General features: G+C 33.5%; 1 protein-coding gene across 1 annotated transcript; it reads right to left on the bottom strand.

Moving 5' to 3' along the window:
- Positions 1-1,080: 1,080 nt before the first annotated feature.
- LOC110712824 (protein STRICTOSIDINE SYNTHASE-LIKE 10-like) lies at positions 1,081-5,158 on the bottom strand. Its single transcript, XM_021891276.1, has 3 exons — positions 4,667-5,158; positions 3,184-3,447; positions 1,081-2,022 (listed from the first exon to the last, which is right to left on the bottom strand). Exons 1-3 carry the CDS (start codon positions 4,960-4,962, stop codon positions 1,452-1,454), a joined length of 1,131 nt encoding a protein of 376 aa, XP_021746968.1. The 5' UTR covers positions 4,963-5,158; the 3' UTR covers positions 1,081-1,451.
- Between the last annotated feature and the right edge of the window lie 7,008 nt (positions 5,159-12,166).

The raw sequence follows: 12,166 nt of genomic DNA, 5'->3' as shown, positions 1-12,166 counted from the left end.
AAAAAAATAAAAAAAAAATTATCCAAGTTACGTTCCTAAAGTCTTTAACCACTTAACGTTATACTTGTATAATTTATAGTTAAGTTAATGGGAATGTGAAAAAAATAATGTTGATTACATGTAATCAATTACCTTTATTGATAATTTTACGTAGTAATATAAATGTTTAATAAAAAAAACCAAGTTAAATGGTGAGTGTGACATATAGCACTACTGGTTTGTATTATAGTAGTGTACTAAAAGTATAGATGTTTGGAATAGCAATTTACACCATTCCTCTTCGCTACATTCTTATGATTCAATCTTATAATCTATTGCTTTTAATAGTTTGCGATAAATTAGTGTTTAGTACTTTACATTTAGCGATTTAGAACGTTATAATTATGTGATCAGTGATTGTTCCATACATGATTGATACTTATAGACTCTGCATTTTATCTCAAGTGAGGGGACTTGGACACATACCCATATCACATAATAATTGAGTTGGGCATATAGACACATACCCATATCGAACATGGGTAGGCCACTAGGAATAGCAACAGATCGGATTCGGGTCGGATGCGGCTAAATTCGAATCCGATTCGTTTAGTAAACGGACCCTAGATTCCGATCCGAATTCGAAAAATCCGAATCCGAGTCCGATCCGACTCGTAATTTTCGGATCCAAATCCGATCCGTTTATTTGGACATCCGAAATGATCCAAATATATATATAATATATATATATATATATATATATATATATATATATATATATATATATATATATATATATATATATATATATATATAGTTATAATTGCGTGTATTGTCATACCGAGTAAAGTATAAACATAACATATTTAAAATATGAACTAAGTTGCATAACAAAATTTTACTACAAAACAAGCAAGCAATTGTCAAAAGTTGTAAAGCATGTGCTCATATTCTCAAACTCGGACTCGGGTCGGACTCGGTCGGACTTTGCGTAGGGTCCAAGTCCAATCCACCTCCTATTCGGATTCGGATTATTTTATCAGATTCGGACTAAATTTAAACGGTTTCGGATCGGATTTTTTTTCTTCGGATCGAATCGGATTCGAATCGAACTCGGTTTGAATTGCCATCCCCAAGGTAGGGGAACTATATATAGTCCGAGCAATATAGCTGATCAATTTTCACTCACTGGTTACTTCAATTGATTACCAGACCTGAATGTCCATGTCTGCTGTTTCCTTCGATTTAGGCATCTTCTTTATAGAACAGTAACATCTTATACTTCTTGATCAGCTGACCCTAGTTATAACTCTGCATTAATTTGAACTAATAATATGATCACTTAATCCGACAGAAGTACAATTTTGAAGAATAAGGATACACAAGTGATGATCCTGGCACTCTTTATTATAACTGGTACTGTCTCCTAATCTCTACATCATATGCACAGAAACAGTACTTCGGTTAGTTCATTAATCCAAATCGTAAACCCAAGCAGAAGGTGTAATAGGAGAACCTATCCATAACTTTCCATCTCTCTCCTCAACTTCACTAGCATACCTCACTTGCTTCCCTTGAGTATCTTCCAAAACCTCGACAACCTGTCCTTCTTCAATCAGCTTCACCACAATACCATGGTGCCCTCCCACGAACAAAGCATGCAGTTGTTGTACAAAGCTAAGCGGGATCTTAAGCAATGTATTTCCAACCCAAGTGTTTCTAAGAAGCCAATCAGCCAAAGGAGTTTTCTTGGCGTGTAAACCAACCCAAAACTCACCCTTCGAGTTTCTTCTTATATTGTCAGGATATCCAGGCAAATCTGTGTAAGTTTCAACTTGTCCTGCTTTTGGACCCTGAAGCCAGTACCTTAAGATTTTGCAGGTGCCAGTTTCTGCTATTAGCACAAATGAACGGTCTTTGCTCAAAGAAACTCCATTTGCAAAGGCGATGTCACGTAGTAGGACAGTTACTTCTTTGGATGCTATGTTGTACTTGATGAATCTGCCTGTCTTGTCTCCACTTAGAATTGATGGTATGAAGTGCCTGCAAAACAAAGAACGGTTTGTAATAATTCTCAAATAATGAAGCTATAAGGCTGCTTTCTAGCTTACTTACGAAGTAAGTTTAATCAACTTTCCCATATTTCCCATTCATGATTTCTTAATAAGAATTCTTTGGAAAGATCACATTGGTACAGTGGAATTATATTTACAGTGAAAAAAGGTCATTTAGCTAAATTCCTTAAAACATACCCCAAAATCATATGTGGCCTATTAATCTGAGAGTACATCTTTTAGCGAGAGGAACGAACTATACACAATAACACAGTAGTTATATGAGTACAACAGATTGAAATTCTGGTCACACCAACAGAAACAAGGGATGAGATGATATGTCTGAAAATGAAACAATACTGCACACTCACTATGTTAGATGTGAGTATGTGACAAATGACCCGAAAGGTCTCAGCAGAAAGAAGCTTAAGAAAAAAGAGCAAGCCAAACAATAACCCCTCTCCCCGGAGGTTTTCATTTAGGTTGTCTTTGGATAAAAGGTTTACCTTTTCCACATAACCAGTTTTCCAATATTCCCCTGTTTTGTTTGTTAAGGGGTGAAAATAGTTTGTCATTTTTAACAATAACCTCCCCGTCCCTTATTTTCCTCCTCTTCTCCACTCAATTTGACAATTTCTCTTCTTTATTTCATTCGAATTTTGCTAGCAAGGACCCAATAATAGAGATACCTAGTTTGAATTGGATTTCCATCACAATGTACCATAATTCAGTTAAAAAAGTTTCCCTCATAACCAAACACAACCTAAGTGAACGAGGAGGGAGTAAGGCTATAAGGCTAATGAAATCAGCAGGTTTCAAATCCCATATCTTAGGCATTTAGGCAGCATCCTAATAACTCTACGTCTCTACCAACTGAGTTAGCTATTCACATTCTCCACTGAAAGGATCTAAGCAATATCAGAGAGTTTGGAATTGGGATTTCTCCAACTATCTCCATAACACTTTATAAGAACAAGGATTAGCAGACAGAATATATTGAACAGTCAAGAACAGAAGATGAAGTGAGAAAAATTGCAACCCAAAAAAATTGTTCACTCCTAGTCACTTTAAAACACTTATCCCTTATCCCTCAGTCCCAAGTAACATAATTGATGATGCAAAAAATTGCATGATCTAAGAAAATACATACCTTCTGCGGAACTTTGTGCTCGAATCAGTGAAGTAGATGATATCATCTTCTCCATCAATGTCCATGTCATTGGTGAAATGCAAGGGAATGCCTTCAGCCTCAGTTACCACCTTCAAGGCCAACCCACCTTCAGGCCCAACTCTTAGAAGGCCAAAGTATGCATCAGCAATATAAAGATCTCCAGTTTTCTGCTCAAACCTCAGACCTAATGGCCTTCCACATACATGCTCCAGTTCTGGTGCAAATGGCTGGTTGCAGTCCTTTCTTTATACACGTAAACATCAAAGAAGAATGAATAATTAGCTGAGATTCTTCACGAACAAATTGAAAGAGTTGAGTTTAACATCATAGGTTAAGCACAAGTAAAAATTTGAAGCATTTCTTAACAACTGGCTCAATGTGGCACCTATATCTCTTCATTGCTACATTGTATTGAATAAATTTACAAATTCTAGTGACTTTTCATTCTGAAACCTGGGAACGGGATAACTATTTTACCAACATTTTCGACATTCACGAACATGCTTACCTAGCCATGTGCAGCTCCATCCCCCCAAAAAAATTCATGGACTAGCTCAATTACTTTATATCATTCATGCTCATGCTCATGCCCATTGATTCTTACCAAGCCAACTGCTATAATCTTATACTCCTTTCCAGCTCTTTAAGTCCGATAATAATAACAGAATCTCAGCCAAGTACTACTAGTTTCATACTCAAGTCAGTTGGTTTAAGTTATCGACTTTGCAATATAATTAGTTGCACAGACCATATAATTTCATCAGCTTTAACTAATACTTCGTATGTAATTAGTATTTGTCACTGACGAAGTGATGATTACTAAAATCGTACCATTAACAAACATTAGTACACCTTGGTCAAAATCACAGTTTTCTACATTAAGACGTTTATTGATCAAGCTCAACTCTACTCAAATTCACCACCATATGCAAGCTCAACTCGTCTACGTAGAATCAACTTTGCAAAGTAGTGACATTTATTTGATTTGCGTTTATAAAACATGTTGTATACAATACACTCGTGACTTTGTCACTACATATCATAGTGAAGTCACCTAATTGATTCCGTTAGTCAATAAAAAAATAAAACTCTGTCACCTGATATAAATTGTCACTACATATCAAATCTTAAACTAGTAACGTGACAACTCTATCTCTTAACACATGAGTTCATATGTTAATGCATGATTGCCTGATTGGTCTTCGTACCTTAAAAATGGAAAGTTTCTCAATATTTTTTCTCAACAACACATCACGGGTTCATTTAGTTCTAGCAATAAATTAAAATGACAGTCAAATTTCATAAATTTGTTACAACTAGTACAAACTTCAGCCAATAAAAAAAAAATCCAAATAATACAGAGTAAATAAATAATCCGTAGCCCTTAGGACCGCATATATCAAAACCGATAAACGATCACTATTCCGAAACAGCATACTACTTATACAATACAGAATAATACCTGGAAGAAGAGGTGAAAGCAAAATCGACCCAAGAACTAGAATTGGGGTCCCACTTAAGGATCCGACCATCAGCAACACTAGTGTAAGGACCCGCACCAGATGGGTCAAAGGCCAGGCTCTCGGGCCCAAAAGCACCTGGGACTTTGATGGGCTGGGCCCGATGAAGAACGTCATGAGAAGGGGTAGAGAGAGAAAGAGATGGAGGAGAGAGAAAACGAGGAAGAAAAAGAACTAAAAGGGTTGAAAGAGCAGCAATTGTTGATGCTGTAAGTACCATGTCTGAAGCTTTCACCATTTTTTATGGATGTGAAATTTGAGGTTCAAGCCCAAATTATTTTCTAAATGTATTGAGTTGTTTATACGTAGTAGAAGAATTGGTGTGTGGGATTACTGGGACTCAAGTAGATAGTTGATTTCTGGGTCTCTGGGATTATTGGTAGATTTTAAAGAGTGCTGTATTTGCTTTTGCTTAATGGTCCAAATTGGCAACTTTGATTTGTACTAATAAAAGATATTGGACTGCATATCAGTGCATAACACCTATTGACAAATTAAGTGTGTAGGAGGGTAGAAGCGTAATTTATCAGGCATTAGAAAACTTGAATATTCCAATTAACTGTGCTAGTGGTACATTTAATACTCCGAAAATGTACCACTGAAATCACATTGGTACATTTAATCAAAATGGTACGTACGTTTTGTACTTTGAATTGTACCACTAGAAAACCAGTGCATCCTATCCACTTTCTAAGCACATAGGTGCTATGCGCCAATACTTTTCCAAGATACTGTACATAGTCACGGGATACTGTGATAACGACGGGATAGTCGATATTTCCTCTGTCTCTAATTGTTTGGTACTCGTATTATTTGTGATACAACTTAAAATATACGAAGTAAAAATATTTGATGATTACCACCTACTATAGTTCACAATTTTATTTTATTTCTATTTTAACACTAACAATTGTTCAAAACCTTAAATTTTACAGCTAGTTTGCCCAAACGATATGTTATTCCCTTCAATTTCACTCATTTCTTCCATTTTCTCTCGATTTCTTTAAATGACAACCATAATTTTTTTAATCATAACATGAAATTTAAGTTACTTTTCCCGAAAGTCTATCTATAATCAAACTCCCAATTTGATTCAAAATCCCCAAATTAAGTTTCCAAAAGTATAAAACAACAATACATTTCTTTTTCCTCAATTGCATTCGAGTATTGAAGCTAGGAGAATGATTTTTGAAACCCTAATTTTTATTTTCTCTTTTCGATTTTAGGTTTTTCCCAAATTTAAGAGAGTAATGGAAAATCGTGAAAAGAAGGAGAAAAAAATAGGGAAGAGTAAGGAATGGGGCCCAAAGTGATGTCATTCAATAGGATTTATGCAAAGAGGTGATAAATTTTGATGTTTTAAAAACTGTTGGTGGTAAAATAAAATAAAAATTGTTGGTGGTAATTATTAAAAAGTGAACTGTAGTAAGTGGTAGTTATCGAGTACATGTCACATATCTTGTCCAAAAAAAAAAAAAAAAAGTACATGTCACATAGTTTTAAGTAAATTAAATATAAAATGATATAAGTGGGGTATTTTGATTATTAAAAAAGCTATCTATACTATACACTATATTAATCACCAGAGTTATCTATGAAGTCCACGTGTCAGATTCACAACAAAAATTTTCCCGCCAAATTTTATTTTTATTTTTTCCCTTTTTTCCTTAAGAATTAAATAACATGATAAAAAATAAAAAAAAAGTACTGAATAAAAACTTACAATAATTTATAAAAAATATTTTAAATAATATATATTTAAATTATATATGTAAGAAGAGATTTTTTAAGGGTAGACATTAAATAATTTTAAATTTAAAAAATTTATGTTATATAAGTCATTTCATTTAAACTAACTTCATTTTAAATACATCTATTACTTACAAGTCTTAATATTATGAATTCGTGCATTGCACGGGGCAAAAACTAATTATAAATAGATAAAATAGATAGTGTGGTTAATATTTATTGAAAAGTAAGGGATGTGAAATGGGAAAAAAATAATTATAAATAAAAAAAATTAGTTGTGAGTTAAAGTGGGGAGTGGGGACCATGCAAAAAGAAAGATATACGAAAGTGATATTACTATGTAAATGGTGAGGTTTGCTAAAAATAAAAATGTAACACTTAAAAATTTGTCATGTTACGAGAGTGTAATACTTAAATAAAAAAAATGCCCACGTTCGGATAAATTTGTTATTTTTAAAGTAGATATTGTTAGGGGTGAAAATAATGTGGTTTAAATCCGAATCGGACTTAACCGAATTAGAAAGGCGGTGCGGGTTTTTTATTTTTTTTATTTATTTTTTTTTTATTCTATTATGGTTCGGTGCGGTTTGAGAAAAAAATGATTGCTATTTGCGGTTTGGTTTTGGTTTCAAGATTTGAAAAACCGAATTACGGCCCATATCGAAATTATAGCCTAGCCCAATTCTGAATTCAACCCTACATATAAAAAGCCAAAAAAAGGAAAAAAAAAAACGTTTTGCTAAGCTGCTGCCTACTGCCTACTGCCTGTTGTTTTGATGCATAGCTTGTTGTGCTGAATTGCTGATTGGTTTGGTTTATGTTGATGAACAATTCTTTTTTTTTTTGAACTGTTGATTGGTTTGGCCTATTTATAGGCCTTGTAAGACTTAGTCACTATCACTATTACTTCATCAGAAGTTAGAACTTGTTATTGCATGTTTTGCTATTTCACATCTGTTTGCTTTATATTCTGATAATCAAGCCCAAAAAACAAATTTTGAGTAATTAGGCTCACAAAAGGTTGCAAATTAAGGCCCAAAAAATTTGGTGTGGTTCGGTTTTTTTTTTTTTTTTTTTTTAAAAAAAAAAAACAAATTTTAAATGGTGTGTGAAAGGATCTAGTCGTATCACCTAATCAAAAGAATTACCTAAGTCCTCTATTAAAGCAGATAGGGAAGTAAGGTCGAATCCACAGGGAAACATGTCTTTCTATTCCTAAATAAATAATATAACCTAAATTATCAAGTAACGAAGTTGTTTTTGTGAGAACTAAGCTAAGGAGAATAGATAACTAAAGCAAATAAAATTAAGGGGAAATCAATAAATCAAAACCTAGGGTATAGGTTCACCAATAAATAATATTCCAGGGTAAAACACAAAAATCAATCATCAATGCATCAATCAATCAGATCATAAAGGGCTTTCGCTACGTATTACAATCACATAATTAATTTAGCGGTATTAAATCACATTTCTCGAATCTTGACTTAACCATTTATAAATTAACCTGCCTATTGAAACTAAGCCTAAACATCAATTCTCATCTGTCGAATCTCGAATCAATATTGCATAGCTCATACAATTAAACCAGGCCTAATCTAATTACATAGCAGTAAATCAATCAATAGGAAATCAATCAAAGCATTGACAATCAACAATAATAAATTACCCCTTCATATTATTTATGGATCCCCACGAACCCTAGAAAATAAACTACTCACACATATTGAAATCTAAGCTAAGCAAAGCAATAAAGCAAGACATGATTAATCAAGCAATTAAATTACTGAAAATAAAAGGGAGAGGTATCGTTACCAAAATATGCGGAAATATTTAAACCAAAAGAGTTGAGAGAACAAGAGTATTAATCAAAAGCTTAAAATTAAAATCTGGAAATTAACTGATGAATGACGTAATTGTCTTGCTTAACAAAAGCGTATTTATACTAAGCTAAGAAAATCCTAAGACTAAACGAAGATTAAAAGTCTCAAAACATTAGCAATAACACGCGCCCGGTCAGGAGCCTGACCGCCCGGCCGGGCCCGCCTTTTGGTGCTGACTTCCTCTTCTCGGGCCCGGCAAGGCGCGCCTCCGGGTGAAGAGCCTTCTTTACTAACTTCCTCGCCCGGCCGGGAGCGCCTCAGGGCGAGGGCACTCCCCAGTCGAGTGAGCTTCTAGGCTCCATGAACTCTTCGATTGGGCTCCTTCATAGCCCAATCCGGATTTCCTCTTTGGGTCTTGAAAACTCGATCCATTGCCTCGGTCTCTTCTTCTTCGCCAAGCCTTTAATTATCGGTTTGATTGTTCCAACGCGGTCTTGGGCTACAAAAATGTTATATGAATGCAATCCTCATCCAATGCTCGTAGTGGCTCAAATAAGTGCGAGAAAATGCTCCAAATCTGCAATTTTCTATAAAACAATACCAAAGCTACGAAAACACTAAAAAACGCATACTAGTAATAAAAATAGCTCCGTAGAGCCAAAAATATAACTAAATATGACCAAGAGACGGGGGCAAATCACTATATAAAATGGACATATCAGTGTGGTTTGGCTTGGTTTGGTTTCAATAGTAATATGGTGCGGTGTGGTTTGAAAAATCCCAAAACAAACTTAATATGGTTTGGTTTCGGGTTTGGGCTATAAGCATTGCATACCGAACTTTCACCCCTAGATATTGTAATGATCCAACAAGATCTCAATTCACTGTTTATAGATTAGTAATGAATTGTGGTTAAAGTTTTTAGATGTATTCCCAAAACATATAACAAATAGGGACGGAGGGGTGCTTTCTCTACTCATGAACACACATGGTTTAAAGAAAATGAAAATGAGAAGATTAAAGGAGCAATAAAGAATAGTGCATGTGGGGTTAGTGAGAGAGACCATAAAATAATAGTGGTCTTATACTAAAATTATTCAAAACACGGATGAAAGAATCAAATGTTGCAAGTATTTAAAGAACGGAAAGAGCATAATATCTGATCAAAGTGTTAGGATTTGGACGATACCTAAACTTAAGGTTAATTATAGTCTACCTCATTTGTGAACAGTATTGGGTGAGTTTGTTTCCCAGTAAGTCAAGCCACCCAAATACTGATGTGTATATCCAATAACTTGTAAGAACTTTACAAAAACTAACATAAAATGTCAACAAACTTGTATCTAAATTTCTAAAGTCGAGATGTTCAAAACTTTTATAAAATGTTCGATTAACATATATATTTGTCTCACCGGTCACCATGAGTTCGAGTCCAAACTCGCACAATACATTCTCTCGTCTTCTTTTAATTTTTGACAAACATTCCTTGTCTTCAATTTGGTAACATTATGTGCTGGAATTTAGAGCCATTTTAATTTGGTAACATTATTTGATGGAATTTAAAGCCATTTGGTGACGCTAGTATACTGAACATTTAATGGCAAAGTTTTAAATGATATAAGTATTGGGCCATGTCGTGCGAGATTCAACAAGATTTGGCCCAATAAATTGGATCGCTAATTGGCTAAGTGGCAATTGTGATCTTTCAATTTAACAGCTTTAAATTGTAGAATGGGCCACGTCAATTGGCCTTGTGGGCGGTCATGCTAATTAATGCTCAATTGCTCAAAATATTTATGCAATAACGTTAAATGTTCAATTTTTTTTCTAAATAATATGTTCAAAATATAGTTCAAAGGGAGCTTATATTGAAAATAAGCCAAATTGTGAGCTAAACTATTCCCATTGCGTTTAACAGAAATGATATTTGTTTAAAGGAATAATATTTATTTAACAGAAAATATTTACGGTGTAGATTTTTGGAACTAAGTGGAAGTAGAAGGTTTTGGAGGAGATTTAAAACCATATTAATTTTATTGATCAGGAACAGGTCTGGGCCACACTTGTCATGAGTGTCCAATTTACAAGTCCAAGGAGGGTTCTACCTTAAAACCATATGACACTAAGGGAGTAGCCCCTTAGCCTTATAAGCTGGACATAACTTTCTTTTTTCTTCAATGTGGTATACACATCCCAATATTCCTCTTCACTTTTTACACTCTTTCGATGTTGGACAATTCTTTCACTCACATGTGGGTTTGCTCATGGGCTTAACAATTCTCAAACAATACGTGTAAGTTTGTCCCACTTTAAGAAAATAAAAGAGAGTTATACACTTATAAGGATATATAAGGGTCTACTCCTTTTATTGTCATATACTTTTGAGATAGAAACTTAAGTAATATATGTATAGACATTAACAAATGAATAACAAGGGCAAAAATAGCTAAGTCATGACAAAAGTTTTTTTTTTTTTTTTTTTTTTTTTTGACAAAGAGAATTTCATAAATAAAGACAAAATTACAACCTAAGAGAACTAAGCAACACACCTAAACAAACCCTCATATAGGGCTTGCTACTTACCATTAAAGGAATAATGAAGAGAACAAAATACTTAAAAAGTCTTGTAGCAAACCGATAGCTGCGAAGCCTAAACAACCAAGAGGATCGTACAACATCCACATTGTAGACCAAGAGATGCCAAATTAACTGAAATAGTCGAGATGGACCAAGAGCGCAGGAGATAACCATTAAAGAGAACCGAGATTCGCACTGACACCGAAGGAAATTCATGACAAAAGTTTATTGTATAAGCACAATTACTCGTATGGGTAAGAGAATAAGAGAACTGGATTCACTAACTAATTGAAAGGCACGCAGAGGGAAAAATAGAGAAACGGATAAAAGGAAACGCATCATATGAGAACTATTTTAACAAGCATCTATATTACCATTATAAGAATTTGTAAATTGTAATACCATAACACTAATTTATTGATAAAATTTTATTATATAAACCGCTATCAGCTATCACCTTAATGCTTCCATGATTTACAAAAGCACCTATGTTAATTTTCAATGTTGGATATCAATATAATCAATATATCATGTATTTAGTAGCAAAAAAAAAAAAAAAAAAAAAAAAAAAAATACCGGAGGGACTAGGAAGTCCAATCAAATCAGAAAAGACATGTACAGTGGATCACTGTTAAGCCTTTTTTGGAATAGAAAGCCCATTAACATAAATGGTAGAAATTGTAGATTTTTAGAAAGGATTTTTCTCAAGTCTAAATTCCTTGCTTAAAGTTTTGTCATTCAAGTTTTTCTCGTACATAATGGTAAATATAGTTATATAGACATAGTGCATTGTATAGTAAACTTTAAGTTTTTTGCAAAAGTTGTTGACTGACAAATTATATGGACAATATTAAAGTTTCTCTGTTAAATATTATAAGCTCTAGAAAATAATACTTACGTATGTTTAATGAGTAATTTTATTACCATTTGTCTAATTTTCCCTTTTATATGATCATGGATCACTCTTCCTTCTATCTTCGTTAACCTTTGTAGGCAAATTTACATTAGTTAGCAAAGGTGCCTAATAATCAATACAAGTATATTAGAATGTTATAGTACAAAATTTCATGTATACTAATGTAAGACTTTTAAATTATAGAACACTATTGAATCAAATAATAATGAAATAATATAACATGTTGTTATTATTCCTTCTTGGGTTTCTTCTTTAATTTTTAAAATATCGTAATAATTTCACTATTCTAGTCTAGGATAAAAGCAAGTATGAGTAACATATATCATGCTAATTATTATAAATAACTACTTAAAACTCCATAAAATAACTTAAAATCG

This window comes from Chenopodium quinoa, unplaced genomic scaffold (assembly GCF_001683475.1).
Source record: "Chenopodium quinoa cultivar QQ74 unplaced genomic scaffold, ASM168347v1, whole genome shotgun sequence".
Classification (NCBI taxonomy): Eukaryota; Viridiplantae; Streptophyta; class Magnoliopsida; order Caryophyllales; family Amaranthaceae; genus Chenopodium; species Chenopodium quinoa.
Note: the sequence above shows the minus strand (reverse complement) of the source record. Positions and strands in the feature narration are given on the sequence as shown.